Source organism: Sciurus vulgaris (assembly GCF_902686455.1).
Source record: "Sciurus vulgaris genome assembly, chromosome: 2".
Taxonomy (NCBI): domain Eukaryota; kingdom Metazoa; phylum Chordata; class Mammalia; order Rodentia; family Sciuridae; genus Sciurus; species Sciurus vulgaris.
Window position 1 is genome coordinate 51,899,884 of NC_136462.1, and position 23,127 is coordinate 51,923,010.

General features: G+C 37.6%; 2 protein-coding genes and 1 long non-coding RNA gene across 5 annotated transcripts in view; 1 reads left to right on the plus strand and 2 right to left on the minus strand.

Annotated features, from left to right (window-relative positions):
* Positions 1 to 5,271, plus strand: part of CDKL1 (cyclin dependent kinase like 1) — a 54,975-nt gene extending 49,704 nt beyond the window's left edge. The window contains exons 8-9 of one of the 3 annotated variants that reach the window (XM_079119131.1): positions 360 to 515; positions 2,177 to 5,271. In XM_079119131.1, coding sequence (XP_078975257.1) covers positions 360 to 515; positions 2,177 to 2,284 — 264 coding nt within the window. In that variant the 3' untranslated portion in view covers positions 2,285 to 5,271. Of the gene's footprint in view, positions 1 to 359; positions 552 to 2,176 lie in introns of all 3 variants that reach the window. The other 2 variants (XM_079119130.1, XM_079119132.1) reach the window with 2 other exon arrangements.
* Positions 1 to 23,127, minus strand: part of LOC306648876 — a 603,819-nt gene that overhangs the window by 245,154 nt on the left and 335,538 nt on the right. The window lies entirely within an intron of this gene.
* DMAC2L (distal membrane arm assembly component 2 like) lies at positions 4,820 to 23,108 on the minus strand. Its single transcript, XM_079119213.1, has 5 exons — positions 23,045 to 23,108; positions 16,487 to 16,598; positions 15,327 to 15,535; positions 14,316 to 14,487; positions 4,820 to 6,008 (listed from the first exon to the last, which is right to left on the minus strand). Exons 2-5 carry the CDS (start codon positions 16,591 to 16,593, stop codon positions 5,894 to 5,896), a joined length of 603 nt encoding a protein of 200 aa, XP_078975339.1. The 5' UTR covers positions 16,594 to 16,598; positions 23,045 to 23,108; the 3' UTR covers positions 4,820 to 5,893.

Genomic DNA, 23,127 nt, shown 5'->3' on the forward strand with positions numbered 1-23,127 from the left:
GGCTAGGAAGGGCAAGAGGGGGGCTATAGAAGCATAAGACCTGGTGTTCCACAGCACAATAGGGCAACTAGTTCAGTTTATTATGTATTTTATAAAGAACTAGAAGAGAGGAGTTAGAAGGTTCCCAACACAAAGATACAGTAAATGTATAATGAGATGAAAATGCTAATTATCCCAATTTGATCATAACCCACTATGTACATGTGTGAAATAACCACTGTACTCCATAAATATGTGAATTGTGTCGATTAAAATAGTTTTTAAAATAAAAATCAATTTAAAAACTTTAGGCTTTCAAAAAAGAAAAATGAGATTAATATCGAGTTACTACAATTAGAAGGAATTTTCTATTCTTTCAGGGTTGCCTCCACATGGACCCCGCTGAGAGACTGACATGTGAACAGCTGTTGCAACACCCATATTTTGACAGCATCAGAGAAATAGGGGATTTGACAAAAGAACATGACAAACCAACAAGGAAGACTTTAAGACAGAACCGAAAGCACCTGCCTGGGGTAAAAATGGTGCACTGCTTTACAGAAACAACCAAGGTTATAGTTTCAAATGATCCCATACCTGCCACCTGGTTCAGAATTTGGCATCTAGACTTGAGGTGGCAATTGTGGCTTGCAGCTCCAGTACCCTCATTCCAGCCCTCTATCAACCAATCAGGTCATGAAATCTATCAAACAGGCCTCAAAGATATCCATCTCCTGAGGTCTCTTTTTCCTGAATCCCAAAGTTGTCCTTGCCCTGCTGTCTCCTGCTGCCACACAGGGACAAGGGTTTCTGATGTACATGAGCACACGTCTCGGTACATCAGTATAAGTCCAGCTGAATGTGCTTCTTGCACTGGAAAGGAAATCAGATCTATCCAGGAAGTTGTCATCATGTTTACCTTCAGAATAAACATTCCAAGTTTATCAAGAAGGAGGAACTATTTTTCTTCCTGATCCTTTAATTATCAGAGCTGGCTAGGGTTATGACAGCAATGAATGTTTGCAGTGCTAGCAACAGGACAGCACATTGAATCAGAGAATAGCATCCAAACTATACACTGGGAGCCTGTGGAGAATCTTGATTGGTATAAGGTGGTAAAACGACCTTGTATTGTTTTGTCAGAAGGTAAAAGCTGTAACAATCTCTGCACTATAGTTAGAACCACAGCTAAGAATGGCTGGCTGCTCCTGGTGACTTCTGAATGTACCTAGCTACTCCTTAAGCTATAAATTATCTTGCCTTAGTTTTTCCATTTGCAGCTTCCACTGTCTTGAATGCATCAGTGTATGTATCCGTCTTGAATGCATTATTGTGTGTGAGGTTTGGAGAAGGGAAGAGATGGAGAGTTCGTTAGGAGTAGGTACTATATGATCTCCAGGGCCCAGAGATAGACCACAGTCACAGCATTAGGAATGTTTTAGTTTTATTCTTTATTATAAATGACCCAGATAGCAAAACAGGCCAGAAATAGATGCCCCACCACGTGACCCCAGGGTCATCCCTGTCTTACTGTTACTTTGAGTTAAAGAGAAAGAAACCTGATGGAAGTCTTTCTACTTGAAAGAATAGGGGAACCTGTTTGGTATATTGCTTTTAAATCCTGAAGGGTTTCATTGTTTGATTTAAAGTACTAAAAAGTACCTTCTTCTCAGATACCTAAGGCTGTACAGTACAATACAAAAAAAAAAAAAATGTGTGTTCTTCTTACTTTCATTTGACATTGACAGTAAATTCAAACGTTTCTGGAAGTTCAAAGGAAGTAGTGTTGCCTTTTTAACTAAAGAGGCAAATTGTCTTCATGCTCTGGACATCAGTTTTCTCCGCTCTAAGGCCGGGCATTGGTTTAAATGACTCCTAAGGTCCCAGCAAGCTCTCAACTCCTATAAATCTATGTTATGTCACAATATTGTTAACATTGCAGATTTTCTTTTCTTTTTTTCCCATGTTCCATAAATTCTCTTTAATGTGTGTGTTTGCTTTTTAATGTAAAACAAACCTTTAAAAGGAAAAGCATAGACCAAAGTGAAACCTTTTGTTCTCTATCAGGTTCTGTATTTGTGCCAAAAAAAAGTATTTGTGCTGAAAAGTTGCTTAATTACCTCTCTTGTGATGTATTCTAAATAATGAAAACAATGCCTGGCATTGTTTTGAATCTATTTCTGTTTTGTCTTTTCAGTTGCAGTACCTACCTCAGCTTACTAGCACTAACATCCTTCCAGCATTGGAGAATAAGAAGTACTACTGTAATACCAAGAAATTTAACTACCATTTTCCAAACATTTAAGGAACTAGGAGATTGATGATAAAGGAGGAAGTGATCAATAATTTGAAGAAAATAAAATTTACACATTTAATTAAAAGCAAGTACAGTGTTGAAATTGCCCCAGGAAAAAAGATAAACAACTGGGAGACCAATTGGCAAGATATGAAGGGAAATTCCAGATCCAATCTTCCATGCTTGATGATGGTGTCCAGAATAGAAAGAAAAAAACTTGGGGGAGTTTCACTTGTATTTTCGTTCATCTAAGCAGCTGAGTTTATGTACAGAATATAAACTGTATCCACTGCCCATACCTCTGGAAAAATTAGATGATGTCAAAAAGATTTATGCTTTAGTTATACTATTGCCACATATGAAAAATGGATTACAAAATGCCCATGTATATTTCTTTGGATCTCTGTTGCTCCAAGTCCTAACTTCTGCCTTGCAGATAATTTCAACATCATATGTAAGAATAGTTTTAGTTCTTGAAATCAAAATGTTTAAAATTCCATTTCCTACTTGCTGTCTCTTGATTTTGTTTTAAAGGTTTAATTTATTCAAAATATTTAAAATCTTATGGTTTATTATAAAGATTTTGATTCCTTGCCTGTAAATGTGTAAACATAATGATATATTTACACATTTCTTACAAATACTTTTGTCTTTACCTTTAGTAAAGGATGCATCTTAGTCACTTTTGCAGTCAAGATGGATTTATTATAATCTGTCCACACTTGTTCACCTAATTCTTCTTGCAAACAATGGCATGAAGCCTGGCAGCTGACCAAGATGGTCAAGGGGTAGAACAAGACCTACAGGCTTCACAGGGACTCAATCTGTCAACCTGAAAATAATAAGTACTCCATTCTCTCCAGCTCAGCCTCAGGCTTTGAAGACAGTTCTGCAGGCAGAAATGCATAAAGTGATCTGGGTTTTAGAAGAAATTGCTTATGAACTTTTACTTGAGTCATGAAATATAATAGGGTATTGTTTTAGTCAGCTTTTTCCCTGCTGTGACTAAAAGACTTGACCAGAAAAATTGTGGAGGAGGAAAAGTTTATTCAGGGGCTCAGTTTCAGTGGTCTCAGCCCATAGATAGGCAGCTGGCTTCATTCCTCAGGGCTTGAGGTAAGGCTGAATATCATGGCACGAGAGTGTGGCAGAGGGAAGCGCAGCCCACGTGGTGATCAGTCAGCAGAGATCCCACTCACCAGATACAAAATGTAAACCCAAAGGTATGCCCCCAATGCCCACATCCTCCAGCCACACCCTACCCGCCTTCAGTTACCACTCAATCCCTATCAGGGGATTAGTTCATCTATTGGGTTAAGGCTCTCATAACCCCATCATTTCTCCTTTAAATCTTCTTGCATCGTCTCACACATGAGCTTTTGGGGGACACCTCACATCCAAACCGTAACAGGTATTGACTGATGTTTTCCATGAAATATCTTTTTATACTATATATATGTACATACACACATGTATTTATACTCATGCACACATGTGCATGTGTGTGTGTTGTATAACACAATCCTAACAAATTTAACTAATAAGAAAGTAGTCCAGCTGGGAGTGGTGGTACATGCCTGTAATCCCAGCTACCCAGAAGGCTGAGGCAGGCGGATCACAAGTTGAGAACAGTCTGGGCAACTTAGCGAGATCCTATACCAGAATAAAATAAAAGGGCTGGGGATATAGACCCAGGAGCACCCCTTAATTTAATCCCTAGTAGTGTGTGTGGGGGAAAAAAGGAATTCTATTGAGGATTCTTGGGTTTGTAGAGTGAGACTTATTATTAGCTCTGATTTGGCCTACTGCTCCGAATCAAAAAGCTTTTCATCCTTGTGCCCTGTACATAGATAGGAATGATATGAATCCCCATGTTTATTTCTTAGAACTCAATACCATTTCTGGCTGATGTGCTCATAATTCTCTTCATGACAGTACTTGAACCCATTCACTTCCTGCTAATTAATTCACTAAATCCTGTCATTTCTTTGATAATTTTGGTAACCTAGTCAGCCTTAAAGTCTTCCTAATATGTAGCTTCTAGTATAGAGCAGATAGATAATGGGTTAAATAATAGTGCCAGTATTATTCAATTCCTGTTATACAGTCTTGATTCAAATATAAGAACATCAAATTTTTTCAATAAATTTTCTTTTTTCCCTTAACCCCCAAAAATGTATTTGATGGAGGCAGATGACGACAACTACCTAATTCATCCAACAGTTTTACAGAAAAGCATTTAGAAAAATAGTTCTAGATTAAGTTGTGGTCAATCAGTTGTCTTACCACACAGTGATGAAACGAACCTAAGAGAAAGGGTTCATTTTTCTCTAATGAAGTCTACTAAATTTATGTTTATGCTCAATTCAACCATACCTATAATCCTTCTATTCATCATGGAATCACTAGCAGATGAGACTGTTATACAGCCTTGTCTGTTTTTTATTTACTATTTTCTGATTTTTTAAATGATGGTGGTAGAAAAATAAGTGAATATTTCCCTATTAGTTTTAAACACAATTAAATTCAATTTTCTGTCTGAAAGATTCATCATAGAAAGTGTTTATTTTACAATAATTTTCAGGCAAGTTTATATTCAATAGCTTAACGTTCAAACACACAGAAGTCCATAAACAAATTGGCATAAACAATAATAGAATCAGAGCTATTTCATGTAGGTAAAAATAAAGACTTGTTTTATCTATTTATGACATTTTTATTACTGTTTTCTATATATAAATTGACTTTTGTGTTTATACTTCTTTTTGATGTTTCTTGAACTCATAGGTGGTAGTATACAAAATAGTCAAGGCAAGAAAAACCAACCTCTGATTGATACATTATAATTTTCTGTGTAAAGCAATTTAAAAAATTTAAGTAAAAAGTTCAGTGTGGCCTGCTGATCTTTACAGTTGTTATCTTCTGTTCTGTTGCAACTGTCAAAACTATTTAGTCAAGTATCTATATCCAATTTTAATGAAACATCAGCCTAAACTTGTAAGATAGATGAACCAGCAATATTCATTCTAAGAAAGGGCATATACTATCAAAAGCACAGGAATTCAGGGTCATGAGAAATGTGTGCAAATCCTGGGAAGCAATATGAAATGCACACCTCAACAATCACTGACTACTATGCATAATTGATTCAATGAATCTATAATTTAGCTTCCAATTTTTCATAATTGTGCATTTATAGCAATGTGCTTCAATAATTCTAAAGTTGTAATACAAATTGTTTATAACACAATAAAGAATACCTGAATCATACAGTTAAATCACTTTAAAGAATTCTAAGTCAACATATCAGGAGATATCTAGTATATTGATATTTATATTATATGAGGAATATGTTAGAATTAAATTGCCTCCTCATTTTCACTTTTCTTAAAATGATTTAATGTACATAATTTCTCACTTCCAACTTAGGATAGGAACTTTAGTGAGCCACATCTAATATTCGTCTTCTATATATGACAGACTCTCTACTTCTAAAATGTTATGAAATGACATTTTTACAGTTCTGTTGATGATTATATAGTATTTGTTGCTGTTTAGGATCAACAATTTCAAGTGATCCTTCATAATGAAATAAGACACTTATTGATTCTTATTATTTTACTTCAAGTGCAATTTTAGTTCCAGAGAAGGCAATGCCGTCTTAAAGACTTGAACAAGATTTTCTTTTTCTTTTACTCCAGGAAGATCACTTAAAAACAAATACCTGAGGTTTCTGCAAATAGAGAAAGAAAAAAGTCATTTCAATTTGGCTTTTACTTTTATAACTTTAAAAATGAATTCAATTTATTAACTTTTAGGAAAAATTACATACAGAAGGTAATTTATATCACCCTACACCTTCAAAATGACTTTAGAGCAGTAGAGGACTACTTTATTTATTTTTTTTTTTAGATTTTTTTTTTAGTTGTAAATGGACACAATACCTTTATTTTATTTACTTATTTTTATGTGGTGCTGAGGATCAAGCCCAGTGCCTCACATATGCTAAGCAAGCACTCTACAACTGAGCTACAACCGTAATCCTTGGAGGACTACTTTAAATGAAATTTATGCTAGGATCTAAGCCAGACTTTAGATATTACAACTGTTACTAATTACATAAATCTTTGTAACTGAATCTTTCTAAATCACATATATATGTGTAAAATGTCACAGATATCCTATGTATGTGAAATATACATCTTAATGCAAAAATGGAAAAATACTGGTAAAGTTCTTAAAAGTACTCAAGTTCCTATTAGAAGATAAAGCTTTCAAGCTTCAATTTATGGAAGAGATGAACATTCTAGCACTTTTTGACCTAATGTTTAAAACTTCTCAAACTTTCTGTGATACTGAGGTTATTAGTAGATCATTACATATTAAAGCAAAACTATATTACCTAAATTCAGAATTGGAATGACAGTATCTCTAAAATAGGGATTTGATTAAATAAACTTACATTCACAATTCTGATGAAACTCAGAATTCTGCAATTTCAGAAATAAACATTCCTTGCTAGTATTTTATCTACTTTTGCATCTGGAACTGCATGGGTCTAGGCGGCTGATGATAGAAGAGGATATAAAACAGCTTTTTTTTTTTTTTTGCAGGGGGTACCAGGGATTGAACTCAGGGTCACTCGACCACTGAGCCACATCCTGGAATATTTTTTGTATTTTATTAGAGACAGGATCTAACTGAGTTGCTTAGCATCTCGCTGTTGCTGAGGCTGGCTTTGAACTTGAGATCCTCCTGCCTCAGCCTCCTGAGCTGCTGGGATTACAGGCATGTGCCACCAACAGCTTTCTTAAGCCAGTGGCTGCATGCTTATTTTCCCTTTTTTGGTCCTGGAATTGAACCAAAGGTTGCTCTACACTGAGTTATATACATAGTCCATTTTATTTTTTATTTTGAGAGGGTCTTACTAAGTTGCTAAGGTAGGCCTTTAATTTGTGATCCTCCTGCTCTAGCTTCCCACATTGCTGGGATTATAGACATGCACGGATCTGCCTGGCAGAATGTAGTGCTTTTGAAATTTATTACAGTGTAAGGCAATGTTCTAGGCTCCAGAGACAGGAAGGTAAATAGTTCATGTTTTTTCCATACTCAAGCAACTTAAAGAATTAAGTGCTACCTGGGTGAGGTGACACATGCCTGTAATCCCAGCAACCTGGGAAGCTGAGACAGGAGGATCACAAGTTCAAGGCTAGCCTCTGCAACCTAGCAAGACCTTGTCTTAAAAAGTAAACAAGGAGATCCAAGATGGTGGACTAGAGGGGGACTGCATCTCCCTTCACTCCAGAACTCAGGATTCAAGAAGGGGTGGGTATTGAGAGACCCGGACCAACATAGAGCAGCGTGGTGAGTCTCTCCCACCGGGTGAGGCTAGTCCTGGGCGGCAGGCCTGGACAGGGGCAGCTTCTCCATCCGGGGCAGGGCAGCGAGAGACTTCCCCAAGCAGCCTTGCTCCCTCCCACGGCAGGCGCAGTCCACAGCCAGGTTCTCAGAGCAGGCCTGCCCAGTGAGAGCTTTTATGCACAAAGCCTACCCCAAGCCCCAGACCCAGCTGCAGCCCCAGCCTGCAGGCGACTTCTGGGATCAGGGCAGGGCAGCCAGAGACTTCCCCAAGCAGCCCTGCTCCCTCCAGCAGCAAGCGCGATCCACAGCCAGCTCGGAGAAGGCCCGCCCAGTGAGAGCTTAACCGCACAGAGCCAACCCCAAGTCCTGAACCCAGCAGCAGGCCCTGGCCGGCAGGTGGCTTCTGGGACCAGGGCAGGACAGGGAGAGGCTTTCCCTGAGCAGCCTGGCTCCCTCAGGAGCAGGCAGGCCCTGTCTATAGCCAGCTTCTAGGAGCAGGACCTCCCAGTGAGAGGATTTCAATGCAGAGCCAGCCCCCAGCCCTGGACCCAGTAGTGGGCTAGGGGCAGTTTTCTTCAGAAGCACTGCATTATCAGGTTCCTCCAAGACTTCAGGCTACTGAAGGCTGGGAGGTGATATACTGGAAATCTACAGGGACGCTATAAGCCAATAGAGGAAATCTGCAATATCTCAGAGTCCCACTGATATATGACCAATATGAGAAAAGAAGGGAAGTAAATGTCCCAAACAAACCTAGGTACTATATCAATAAAACCCAATGACAGCACAGCAGAAGAAATGTCAGAAAGGGAGTTCAGAATGTACAAAATTAAAACAATCAGGGAAGCAAATGAGGAGATGAAAGAGCAAATGCAGGCATTAAATGATCGCACCAATCAACAGTTAAAAGAGCAAATACGGGGGAGGGAGACTGGGGAGACAGCTCAGTTGGTAAAGTGCTTGCCTTGCAATCACAAAGCCGTGGGTTCCATTCCCAGCACCACAAAAAGAAAAAAAAAAAAAAAAGAGCAAATACGGGAAGCAAAAGATCATTTCAATAAAGAGTTAGAGATACTGAAAAATCAAACAAACAAAAATCCTTGAAATGAAGGAAACAATAAACCAAGATAAAAACTCCATAGAAAGCATAACCAATAGGATAGAACACCTGGAAGATAGAACCTCAGATTAAAAATATTTAATCTAGAAAACAAAATTGACCAAACAGAGAAGATGGTAAGAAATCATGAACAGAATCTACAAGAATTATGGTATATCATGAAAAGGCCAAATTTAAGAATTATTGGGATTGAGGAAGGCTTAGAGAAACAAACCAAAAGAATGAACAATCTATTCAATGATATAATATCAGAAAATTTCCCAAATCTGAAGAATGAAATGGAAAACCAAGTACAAGAGGCTTATAGGACTCCAAATATACAAAATTACAACAGACCCACACCAAGGCACATTATTATGAAAATACCTAACATACAAAATAAAGACAATTTTAAAGGCTGCGAGAGAAAAGAATCATATTACATTCAGGGGAAACCAATAAGAATACCAGCAGATTTTTCAATCCAGACCCTAAAAGCAAGAAGGGCCTGGAACAACATTTACCAAGCCCTGAAAGAAAACGGATGCCAACCAAGAATCTTAAACCCAGCAAAACTTACTTTCAGATTTGACAACGAAATAAAATCCTTCCATGATAAACAAAAGCTAAAGGAATTTACAAAAAGAAATCCAGCATTACAGAACATTCTCAGCAAAATATTCCATGAGGAAGAGATGAAAAACAACGATGCAAATCAGCAACGGGAGGAACTAGCCTAAAGGAATAGCCAAATAAAGGAGAAACCAAATCATGTCAAAAAACAAAAATGAGTCAAATGACTGGGAATACAAATCATATCACAATAATAACCCTGAATGTTAATGGCCTGAACTCATCAATCAAAAGATATAGACTGGCAGAATGGATTAAAAAGAAAAATCCAACAATTTGCTGCCTGCAAGAGACTCATCTCATAGAAAGAGATACCCACAGACTAAAGGTGAAAGGATGGGAAAAAACATACCACGCACACGGACACAGCAAAAAAGCTGGAGTATCCATCCTCATTTCAGATAATGTGGACTTTAAGCCAAAACTAGTCAGAAGGGATAAAGAAGGACATTATATACTGCTTATGGGAAGCATAAATCAGCAAGACATAACAATCATAAATATCTATGCCCCGAACATTGGCTCATCCATGTACGTCAAACAAATCCTTCTCAATTCAGGAAATCAAATAGACCACAACACAATAATACTAGGCGATTTTAACACACCTCTCTCACCGCTGGATAGATCGTCCAAACAAAAATTGAATAAAGAAACCATAGATCTCAATAACACAATCAACAATTTAGACTTAACCGACTTATATAGAATATACCATCCAACAAAGAATGAATACACTTTCTTCTCAGCAGCACATGGATCCTTCTCTAAAATAGACCATGTCTTATGCCACAAAGCTACTTTTAGCAAACACAAGAAGATAGAGATACTACCTTGTACTCTTATCAGATCATAATGGATTGAAATTAGAAATAAATGACAGAATAAAAAACAGAAACTTCTCCAATACCTGGAGATTAAATAATACACTATTATATGATGAATGGATAACAGAAGACATCAGGAAGGAAATAAAAAAAATTCTTAGAAGTAAATGAGAACAAAACACATCATATCAAAATCTCTGGGACACTATGAAAGCAGTACTTACGGGAAGATTTATTTCATGGGGCGCATTCAACAAAAGAAGTAGAAATCAGCAAATAAACGACTTAACACTACAGCTGAAAGCCCTAGAAAAAAAAGAGCAGACCAACATCAAAAAACAATTGAAAAAATTAACAAAATAAAGAGTTGGTTCTTTGAAAAAATAAACAAAATTGATAAACCTTTAGCCACACTAACAAAGAGAAAGAGAAAACTCAAATTACTAAAATTCGGATGAGCAAGGAAATATCACTACAGACACAAGTGAAATACAAAACATAATTAGAAGCTATTTTGAAAATCTATACTCCAACAAAACAGAAAACCTCGAAGACATCAACAAGTTTCTAGAGACATATGAATTACCTAAACTGAACCAGGAGGACATACACAACTTAAATAAATCAATTTCAAGCAATGAAATAGAAGAGGTCATCAAAAGCCTACCAACAAAGAAAAGTCCGGGACCAGATGGGTTCTCAGCCGAGTTCTACAAAACCTTTAAAGAAGAGCTCATTCCAATACTCCTCAAAGTATTCCATAAAATACAAGAGGAGGGAACCCTCCCAAACTCATTCTATGAAGCCAATATCACCCTGATACCTAAACCAAACAGAGATACATCAAGGAAAGAAAATTTCAGACCAATATCCTTAATGAACATCGATGCAAAAATTCTCAACAAAATTTTAGCAAATCGCATACAAAAATATATTAAAAAGATAGTGCACCATGATCAAGTGGGTTTTATCCCAGGGATGCAAGGTTGGTTCAAAATCCGGAAATCAACAAATGTCATTCACCATATCAACAGACTTAACGTTAAGAATCACATGATTATATCAACAGATGCAGAAAAAGCATTTGATAAAATACAGCATCCCTTCATGTTCAAAACACTAGAAAAAATAGGGATAGTGGGAACATTTTTAACATTGTAAAGGCCATCTACACTAAGCCCATGGCCAATATCATTCTAAATGGTGAAAAACTGAAAGCATTCCCCCTAAAAACTGGAACAAGGCAGGGATGCCCCCTTTCACCACTTCTATTCAACATCGTCCTTGAAACTCTAGCCAGAGCAATTAGACAAACCAAAGAAATTAAAGGGATACAAATAGGAAAAGAAGAACTCAAACTATCCCTGTTCGCTCATGACATGATTATATATTTAGAGGAACCCGGAAATTCCACCACAAAACTCTTAGAACTCATAAGTGAATTCAGTAAAGTAGCAGGTTACAAGATCAGTGCTCATAAATCCAATGCATTTTTATACATAAGTGATGAATCTTCAGAAAGAGAAGTTAGGAAAACTACCCCATTCACAATAGCCTCGAAAATAATAAAATACTTGGGAATCAATCTAACAAAAGAGCTGAAAGACCTCTACAATGAGAACTACAGAACACTAAAGAAAGAAATTAAAGAAAATCTTAGAAGATGGAAAGATCTTCCATGTTCTTGGATAGGCAGAATTAATATTGTCAAAATGGCCATACTACCAAAAGTGCTATACAGATTCAATGCAATTCCAATTAAAATCCCAATGACGTACCTTACAGAAATAGAGCAACCAATTATGAAATTCATCTGGAAGAATAAGAAACCCAGAATAGCTAAAGCCATCCTGAGCAGGAAGAGTGAAGCAGGGGGTATCGCAATACCAGATCTTCAACTCTACTACAAAGCAATAGTAACAAAAATGGCATGGTATTGGTACCAAAATAGACAGGTAGGTCAATGGTACAGAATAGAGGACAGGGACACAAACCCAAATAAATACAATTTTCTCATACTAGACAAAGGGGCCAAAAATATGCAATGGAGAAAAGATAGCCTCTTCAACAAATGGTGCTGGGAAAACTGGGAATCCATATGCAACAGAATGAAATTAAACCCCTATCTCTCACCCTGCACAAAACTCAACTCAAAATGGATCAAGGACCTCGGAATCAGACCAGAGACCTTGCATCTTATAGAAGAAGAAGTAGGTACAAATCTTCAAAATGTCGGCTTAGGACCAGACTTCCTCAATAGGACTCCCATAGCACAAGAAATAAAAGCAAGAATCAACAACTGGCATAGATTCAAACTAAAAAGCTTTCTCTCAGCAAAGGAAACTATCAGTAATGTGAAGAGAGAGCCTACAGAGTGGGAGAATATCTTTGCCACTCATACTTCAGATAGAGCGCTCATTTCCAGAATCTATAAAGAACTCAAAAAACTCTACACCAAGAATACAAAGAATCCAATCAACAAATGGGCTAAGGAAATGAACAGACACTTCACAGAAGAAGATGTTCAAGCAATCAACAGATATATGAAAAAATGTTCAACATCTCTAGTAATAAGAGAAATGCAAATCAAAACTACACTAAGATTCCATCTCACCCCCAATTAGAATGGCGATTATCAAGAACACAAGCAACAACAGGTGTTGGTGAGGATGTGGGGAAAAAGGTACATGCATACATTGCTGGTGTGGTTGCAAATTAGTGCAGCCACTCTGGAAAGCAGTATGGAGATTCCTCAGACAGCTTGGAATGGAACCACCATTTGACGCAGCTATCCCCCTCCTTGGCCTATACTCAAAGGACTTAAACTCAGCATACTACAGAGATATAGCCACATCAATGTTCACAGCTGCTCAATTCACAATAGCCAGATTGTGGAACCAACCTAGATGTCCTTCAATTGATGAATGGATAAAGAAACTGTGATATATATATATATATATATATATATATATATACACACACACACACACACACACACACAATGGAATATTACTCTGCCATAAAGAATGATAAAATTATGGCATTTGCAGGCAAATGGATGAAATTGGAGAATATCATGCTAAGTGAGATAAGCCAATCACAAAAAACCAATGGACGAATCCTCTCGCTGATAAGTGGATGATGACACATAATGGGGGTGGGAGGGGTTAGTGTTAGGGTTAGGGTTAGGTTTAGGGTTAGGGAGGTGGGCAAGAATGGAGGAAGGAAGGACTGTATAGAGGGAAAAGAGGGGTGGGAGGGGTGGGGGGAAGGGAAAAAACATAATGAATCAAACAACATTACCCGATGTAAATTTATGATTACACAAATGGTATGCCTTTACTCCATGTACAAACAGAGAAACAATATGTATCCCATTTGTTTACAATAAAAAAAAAAGAACAGAAAAAGATTTTTTCACTTTCAGCAAGATTTTATCATCTATAATTGCCTCTTCCTCCACTACGGATCTAGATGTAAGAGGAAGTCTTCCATAGGCTCGTGCATTTGAAGTAGAGCAAAATTGGTGTGTGGAACATCAGAAATTTTCACTCATAAAATCTTCTTGCATGACTTTTTCTCTCTAAGTCACTGTTGGTTTAGCAGATTGCTTTAATTCCAATGATGGAGGATGACATGAAACCAATGAAATATCTTAATATTTTTGACAAAAAAAAAAAAAAAAAAGTAAACAAAATGGACTGAGGAAGTAGCCTGGGTTCAATATCCAGTATCCAAAACCAAATCAAAAACCAACAGAAAACAAATTGTGTGCTAATTGGCATATGCCACACATCAGGATAACAAAAACAGAGAACTGGGGGGACGTCTTTAAAAGATGGAGAGGAAGCACAATAGCTAATGCTTTTTGAGGGATTACTGTGATAGGCACCATGAAAGGTGTTTTATGTAGCTTTAATTTTAAAAAACATGTCCCTTAAATGCCATAAACCCTTAATGTATTAAGGTTGATAATTTAATTGTTTTCAAGTATTATAGATGAAAGTGATTTCAAGTATATTTTTCAGAACTAAAATAAAACACCGCCCCTCAAGGGCTTTAAATTATGATTAATTTACCTTATTATTATCAATTTTCCATTTTGGTTTTGACCACCTACCTTAAATGACACAAAGCAATGATGCCTTTGTCTGTGATATTCCCACAGGAAATTATTTCCATTTCCAGTAGGCTTTTTTGTAATTTTTCAATTTGACTAAGCCTCTGCAAACAGCCATCCTCAATATAATGACACTTGCATAGTGTTATTTTTTCAACATGCTCTAGGCCCTCTGCAGAGGAAAAATACAGTTTAAGAATCTGCTTTACCATGGATGAAACTTGAGACTGTTACTGTTAAGCCAAACTCAGAAAGTCAAGGGTTGCAAGCATTCTCTCATCTGTGGAAGCTAGGAGGGAAAAAAGAGAAGAAAGGTGGGGGGGAGTGGGAAGAATCTCATGAAAATCAAAGGGAGGTCAGTAGAGGAAAGGGACTAGGGAGGAGGAGAATATGAGGGAAGGGGAGGTGCTGGGGAGTGATACTGGCCAAATTTATAGTGTTATATTGTGTGCATGTATGATTATATAACAACAAATTCCATCAATGTGAACAACTATAATGTACTAATAAAAAAATGTAGAGAAAGAGAGAAAAAAAAGAATCTGCTTTACCATTTGGATGACTGCTTTGGTTTGCCAGGACTGTCCTGGCTTGAGGGGTGAAAGTTCTATGAAAATTGGACAGCTGTTCCCCTTATTAACTATACAAGGTTTTCACTACACAGATTGTGCTAATTACAGGGCCACTCTGTAGTCAGATGCCCAAGCACTAGAAGAAAGAAATACTCACGGGAGCAGAAGCCATATCAATATAATTACTCTTATATTATTGAGGGTTTTACAATGACAGAAGTTTGACAAAGCTTTCAATTTAAATCATTAAAGAAATATAGAAACAAACTTAGGGAGGAAAGGTGTTTGTATCCTCTATTTACGTCAAAAATAAATGCCAAATATAGGAAAAAGCTAAGTTGTTTGTACTGAAATGGGCAAAAAGAACATACCTATGACTATAACAATGATCACTGCAAATCACCTGCATTTCTTATAAACAAAACAACAGGGCAATTACCCATGTAATCAAATCCAATGCTCATGATACAAGAGTCGGTGGCATCAATTGCTTGAATCTTGTATTTGTGCAGAGGGCCTGTTGGGAGGTTGTTGTAGTCCTTCTGCCACCTTTCCTGGCCATGGTAGCGCACTGTGGCCCCACAGCGTAATAACCATTCAGACGCAGCCCTGTCCGGGCCAACATCCCTAATACGTTCATGATCCACTCTGTCATCGAGAAAACAGAAGCAGTGTGCTTTCACTATAATAACTAGCTTCTTAAAGAAATTTCATTCACCAACATAAATACAAACAGCAACACATTTTCATGTCAATGACTGAGGAGAGATAAGTTATTAATGAGTTCCATGAAAGTAAAAACAATTGTTGCGCTATTAGCTAACTTTTTTTTGCTTCTGCTTTTGTTTCCAGATAAATTCTGTCAAGGCATATTGTTGTTATTTTGGGGTCCTGGGGATCAAGCCCAGGGTCAATGTGTGTTGTTATATATATGAGTTTATCAGGCAGACAGAGGTCTTCATTGATTCATATGTATCACAGTACTTAACACCAAAGATACTTAGTAACTACAGGGTAAATGAATGACTACAATTGGTTAACAATTTTATTAATAATTAAAGAGGTAATAATTTGAATCAATTTTCAAATTAATCTTAAGTGATTCTACACTTGCCTTTTTTTCCCCTCTAGTTAACAATCACTATTGTATAGTAAGCAATAAGGAGGTTAGTTACATTAGTTTCAAAATGGCATTTCTCAGCATGCCACCCACTCATTTTTTAAAGCTTGATTTCCCCTTACAGTTTATTAAAAAAGTTAACAATATTCCTTAAGCAACTATAGAATGAAATATTTAAAAATTATATTTACTAAGTTTTTCTGATTATAAAAGTAATAAATGTTCATTTTAGGAAAATCGAAATACATCAAAAAGACAAATAAGAAAAATCATAAGATCCTGTAACCCAGAGAACCATAGTTAATATTTTTTAATCTATTTTTCTAATCTTTTTTCTGTTTTATTTATAAACAAAATTCGTACCATAATGCACATATTGTTTAAAAAAAAAACTGGAAATACAAAGAGTAACCCAACTAGTTGTTGAGAGTTCATCATAATAATCCCCACATTTCTTCACTTTTGTAAGAGTAACTTACTTATTAAACACTGCATTCAGCCACCCCCAGAAGTATCTGGAATCACATGACCAGGGGAGTTTCTTTAAGCCACACAACTGCTGGGAGATTTTTCCAAACAGCATCATTTGATCTAGACACACAAAACAATACACACATTAGATAATCGGTTGGCAAACACAGTCCCATACATATGGTAACTTACATCACAACTTCAGAATCAATACTCTTACGCCAATTAAGCTGAGGATTAACTTGCCACTCAACAATTACTGAGCAAGCCACTCCTGTCTCCGGTTCTTGTTTGTTTGTTCATTTCTGTCTTTTTGGTGCAAAAATGAGGGGTAGGCATGGACAGCTTCTAAGGTTCCTTCCAGCGTAAGTTCCACTGCCACCCACAATGGAACCGCAATTGGAGTCTGTCTGCAGTGTTGCCACCTAGTGTCCATTCAGGCAGTGTAACTACAAATTTACTCAAATCAACTCCACTCCCAATCTACATTTCTAGTATCAAAATGACCAACTACAATCATCTAGAGAGCAATGTGACCAGGTCAAGATGCTTGCATCCAGGCAGGGAAAGAAGAAATGAAAATAGATCTATTTATGGTAAAGCTGCAAGTGGGGTCACCAGGGCAACACAAAGAACTGTATAAGGAAAAGGTTGGACAAGTAACTCCACCTCTCTGATTCTAGGTTTTTCTCATTTATAAAATGACATCATTGGCTCAGGTGATTTCCAGCTATTGGATATGTGGAAAAAGTGATTTTTGGACTAGGTCTCGATCTGATTTATCCCAATTCAGATTTTTTTCCAGTATTGTGCCAGGTATGCATGGGAAAGATAAATAAAACATGGTCTCTGCCTTCGAGGAACTACCAATTTAATGCAGAGTGAACTGGCTTAAGACTAGTTATCAAGTAGTTAAATAACAGAACCTGATAAATGCCTCAAAAAAGAGTTAAAAAAAAAAAAAAAAAAAAAAAAAAGAACAGAGAGGATTTAAATAGACAAAGGTGCCAAGAAAAGTTATGGTATGTTATTACCTGAGTCAGGAACATTTAAGGCATGTTGTAGATCAGTTAACACATAGGGGTCATTAGAAGATGAGGCAGATAATTTGCACAGTCAGGTAATAAGAGTATTACATGCTCAGCCAGGGAACTTGGACTATATTCTATAGGCAACTGGGAATCACAGAGGTTTTAGAACAGAATACTGGCATTGTTAGAGCTGTACTTTAGAAAATTTACTCAGCAGCCTCAAGACTAAGGGTTCCACTGGGAATGGTAGCACATGCCTGTAGCCCAAGCTACTTGGAAGATGGAAGCAGGAGCACTACGAGCTCAGGAGTTCAGGCCAGCCTAAGTAACATGGTGAGACTGTCTCTGGAAAATAAATAAATACATAAATAAAAGTTGAGGGTCTGTCAGAATGGAGTAGAGATAGCCATCAAGGGCTTCAACCACATTTTATCATAGGAAAGGGCCCTAGTCAGGGAAGAGTGGGAATGATTTTAGCATCCATATGACTCAGTAAGTGGGATGTAGGGTCAAGGGCTAGAGGAGCTGAAGATGACAGTAAGTTTTGGTGCTAGGTCACTGGCAGGATGGTAATATAAACATCAAGAGGGTTGTGGGTTCTGTTTTTTTAAATTTTTATTTATTTATTTATTTAGGTACTGGGGATTGATTGAACCCAAGGGCACTTTACCACTGAGTTACATCCCCAATCCTTTAAAAAAATTTTTTTGAGACAGGGTCTTGCTAAGTTGCTGAGGCTGGCCTCAAACTTGCCGTCCTCCTGCCTCAGCCTCTCGAGTCACTGGGATTATTGGTATGCACCTTCCCAGCATGGGCTCTGTTTTGTTTTGTTTTCATTTTTTCATATTCTAAACATGAAATGTTGGGAAGACTCCTAAGTGGAGATGATCATCAAATTACTGGAATCAGTGTCACAAAGTGTTAGAACTGGAAGGAACTTAGATTGCCTTGACCAACCTCTCATTTAGAGATGAAGAAACTGAAGCCCTGATATTAAGTAACTTGCTGACATACTAAATCCTTTCTGGAACAAGGTGGGGCATTAATAAATGCATGTGTTTAAAGGGACTTGCTCAATGTTTTATGGCTAATTGGTGTCAGTGCTGAAACCTGAACCCAGTTTCTCTAAAACCAACCAATCCAGGGCCCTTTCCTTAATCACTGGATGATCTAGAACTAAAGAGAGAAAAAAAACAAAACAAAACAAAACAAAAACACAACAACTAAAAAGATGCTTAAGTGGAAGCCACTTTAGAATTGAAGTAACTGTGGATGTTGAGTTAGCAAAACAATGAGGACAGAATCCTGGAATCACCTACTGCCCTCTTTCTTCTCCCTCTCTCTCCCCCAGCCTGTGGTGCTATCCATTGAACCCAGGGTTTACACATGCTAGGCAAGTGTTCTACCACTGAGCTGCATCCCTAGCTCCCGCTTCATTTCATTTCCACCATCACTCTGTCTTCATTACTACAAACATCTGCCCCTGCTACCAATATGTTCTCAATTCTCTTCAGCTTTTTGTTAAAGCACTCTGCACCTACACCCACCATTAACCACCACATCAGCTGCCAACCTCATTTTCAAATCTGGGTTTTCCCAGCTTCTACTCAGGCTATTCCTTTTATTTACTCTACCCCCAATTCTGTTGAAATCTTACCCAACCTCAAGAGCTTGCTTACTCAAATGCCACATCTGTCTACTCATGTATTCACTTTAAATAAACTTTCATTGAACGTCTGCTACACTTACTGAAAAAATAATAAGAATACAAAATAATAAGAGGTATAGAGAAAAGAGAAAGTCCTGGTTCCTGTTCTCATAGAATGTACAGTATAACAAAAATGATGAAGGACATGTAAACAAGTAATATCCAACATGGAACCTTAATAGAGGTGTGAACAAATGCCACATAAGCCGAGAAGAGGGAATGAGGGGAAGTTTCAAACCAGAGGTGTCTTTTGAGATTAATCTTAATGATTAAGAGTTCTAGGTAGGAAGGAAAAAAAAAAAAAAAAAAAAAAAAAAAAAAAAAAACGCATGCAGAGGAGGAGGCAAACTAAAGACCTCATTCATTTCTATTTTTCCTCAATGCAAAAGTTTAATAAATATCTGTTAAGAAATAGTCTTTAATGGTTGACAAATTTCCATGGATAAAAGTCAAACCAGAGGGCTGGGGATGTAGCTCAGTTGGTAGAGTGCTCGCCTCGCAAGCACAAGGCCCTAGGTTTAATCCCCAGCACTGCAAAAAAAAAAAAAAGTCTAACCAGAGAAACTGTTATTAAGTAGGTGATATAGTCTTGAAAACTGAATCTTTTCCTTGATTCATTTTGGCCCATTAATTCAGTTTAAAGGGGAAGGCCTATTTTATGTCAGCTATGACCTCTAAAAACACTAGTTTTATATTTTAGATAACTTAAACATGAAAATTTAAATGATATCTGGTAATAAAGGTTAAAACAAACAAACAGTAGGGTTTGTTTTTTTTTTTTTTTTTACATTCTTAATTGCAACTTTGCTACTTGAGACTTAGGGAATTACTGAGTACAAGTGGCAGCTACCTTGAGGATGCTTTCTATAGCAAAAGAGGACCTCTAGTGGTGTAGTGGCGAGTTAGTGAATTTGGCTCTAATTAAAAGAAGCCAATTAAAATGAAGTTAGAAAATAATCACAATTGCATTACTGCTGCCATAAATAACCCAGTAATTCAAATTATGCAAAACAGAACAAAATTCTTGCTATCAGAATGTATTTTAGAGTCATAAGTTTGTAGCGGTGTTTCTAAAAGCTGCAATTGTTGGTGATTTAGAGACAGTCACACCTCTAATGTATTATTCATAATAGAATATATACAAAATGTCTCCTGAGCAGGTTTGATTGAGAGTTTCCCTGTTTTCATAAAGGCAGTAAGGTCTTTTTAAATGGAAAGTTATGATTTAATATATTAAATGCAATTACTGACTGGGCTATTCAAAGAGATGGCTAATTTGGTGGTCAAAAAAGACTGAACTAGTTGAATACAGAGGTGCACACCTGTAATCCCAGGAACTTGGGAGGGTGAGGCAGGAAGATTACAAGTTCAAGGCCAGCCTCAACAAATTAAAAAATAAAAAATAGAAAGCGTTGGAGGGAAAAAAGGGGGCTAGGGATGTTGCTCAGTGGTAGAGAGTCCCTGGGTTCAATTCCCAGTAACACACACAACTAGTTTAAACAACTAGTTTAAAAAAAAAACTTTTTTTTATAACTTTATTATATTTTTATGTGGTGTTGAGGATTGAACCCAGTGCCTCACACATGCTAGGCACGCACTCTACCACTGAGCACAACCACAGTCTGACTAGTTCTTGAGGGTTGTAAAGTAGGGGGGTGGGTAATAGGATGGGAGATTAATTACAACCCTATAGCACTGTAATACACCCATTGTTACTTCTAGTTTTTATTCTTGAATCTTATCTAGAATCAAATGAAATAGATCAACACAGCAATTCATTAGGAGTTGGAAGCAAAGGTCCCAAAAACTGTTCTTAGGCTATCAAATGGCATTTATTGACTAACTGTTACATAGAAGGTAAATATGAACTCTCAAATAAGAAGGGTAGTGTCAGGAATACAAATGTTTCTACCCACAAACATTACAGCGTATATGAACGCAAGACAAGCTCTTGATTTCAAATTACTTATATGAAATAAACTACTATTCAAATTGTGAGGGAGAGCAAGCAGAGAAAATTTTATGAGAGGGCATGTGTTCTGAATACTTTTACCCTTGATAAACCAAGAAGCACTTGTTCAAATTCACATATTTAAAAAAACCAAAACCCAAAAAACACTACTATTGGCCCAACTGGCCTATAAAAGTCTGATCCCAGCCCCTCCAAGTACATAATTCTGTATTCAACCTAGTATCAAATCAATTATACCCTGTGCAAACTAAAAAATAATCCCCTGTTATGCATATCTATCAGAATGGCTAAAATCTAAAGACAGTGGAAAAAACACTGGTACCAATGAAGAGAAACTGGATCAAACATAGCTGGTGGGAATATAAAATGGTACAGTGACTTTGGAAAAGAGTTGGGCAGTTTCTTACAAAATTAAACATGTGCCCCAGCAATCAGACTCTAGAGCACTTATCCTAAAGAAACAAAAACAGGTTCACACAAAAGGTTGTACAGTAAAATTCATAACAGCTTTATTTATGACACTTTAAATCTGGAAACAACTCACATGTCCTTCAATGAGTGAATGGTTAAACATACTGTAGTACATTCATATAATGAGCTAGTACTTGGCAGTAAAAAGGAATGAACTTCTGATATATGCAACGATGTGGATGAATTTCAAGGGATCATACTAAAAGGTCAACCCCAAAAGTTAACATGCTGTAAAATTACACTTGTATAACATTCTTTAAAAAAAAAAAAAAAAAAAAATTCAGAAAGAAAAAAAATTGGGGTAGGGCTATGAGGGAAAGTTGTGGTTATACAAAGGCATCTGGAGGGTTCCTTGTATTAATGGAGCTGTACTGTATCTTGACTGGTTGGTGGACACATGAATCTACATACATGACAATAATTTACAGAACTAAACACACATAGAAATGTAAAACAAAGGAAATCTAAATAAGTTTGTGTGGATGTCATTTACCTGGATGTGATAGTGTACTACAGTTTTACAAGGTTTGTCATTGGGGAAGATGGGAAAAAGATATACAGGATCTCCATTATTTCTTACAACTGCATGAGACTCTACCATTATCTCAAGATATGCTGAATTTTAAAAATAGCGGTCATCTTTTTTCAATTGTGATAGTACGAGCAGACAATCCTACTTTTTCCTACAAATAAAGCAAAACACATATCATTTCTTGTTCTTTGTAGTAAAACCTTTAAACATAATAAATTTGTCATTAACCGAATGCTTCACTGTGCCCAACATCTGATGAGACTTCTCTCAAATTATCTCCTAAATGACCCATGTTCACAGAGAAGGGTCTGAGGCAAAGAGCTACCGAATGACTGGAACCAAGATTCAAAGAGACTTAAGTTCTTCCAACAAGAACTTTCCTGAGGAAAGGACATAGATCGCTAAATGATGGCGAGATTGAACTGTCTGGCTCATCCAGTACTCAGTGCTTGGTCCAGGACAGGAGGCGCTCGATATTAACAAGACGAATCAATAACTGAATGAATGACACCGCCAAGAGTCCCGTAAGAAGTCCAGGACTCTGCAGGCTACTAGGTGTGGCCGTGACAAAGAGCCTCAGAGCGTCCCTGCCGCGGACACTCGATATGGGGGCCGGGGAGGGGACGGCGGGGGCCGAGCGGAAAAGGGAGGCAGCGGGTCGCCGGGACAGGTGTTCACGGTAATCACGCCCCAGATTTTCTCTCGCGGTCCCCGTCCGCTCTGCGGTCAAAGTCGAAGACGCGAGATTTGCCCAGCCCGCTTTTGAGTCAGTCTCGCGCAAGGAGAAGGGAAAGCGCCAAGCATAACCACCACCCTAGTCCCGCCGGCGCGGGGCCTAGCTCTTCTACTCACAGCGTCGCAGGGAGAGGGGAGCGAGCCAGCATCCACGCGTCTACGGCGCGCCGGCCTGCCCTTTGCCCTCCGCCGCGCGCGCC

Bases quoted from the DNA above. Each gene is read 5' to 3' on its own strand.
- DMAC2L (XM_079119213.1), bottom strand. From the start codon at position 16,593: ATGATGCTGTTTGGAAAAATCTCCCAGCAGTTGTGTGGCTTAAAGAAA. The intron at 15,536-16,486 runs GTAAGTTACTCT...TCTCGATGACAG, and splicing joins CTGAATGCAGTGTTTAATAA to AGTGGATCATGAACGTATTA. The intron at 14,488-15,326 runs GTAATTGCCCTG...TTTCCTCTGCAG, and splicing joins CATTGGATTTGATTACATGG to AGGGCCTAGAGCATGTTGAA.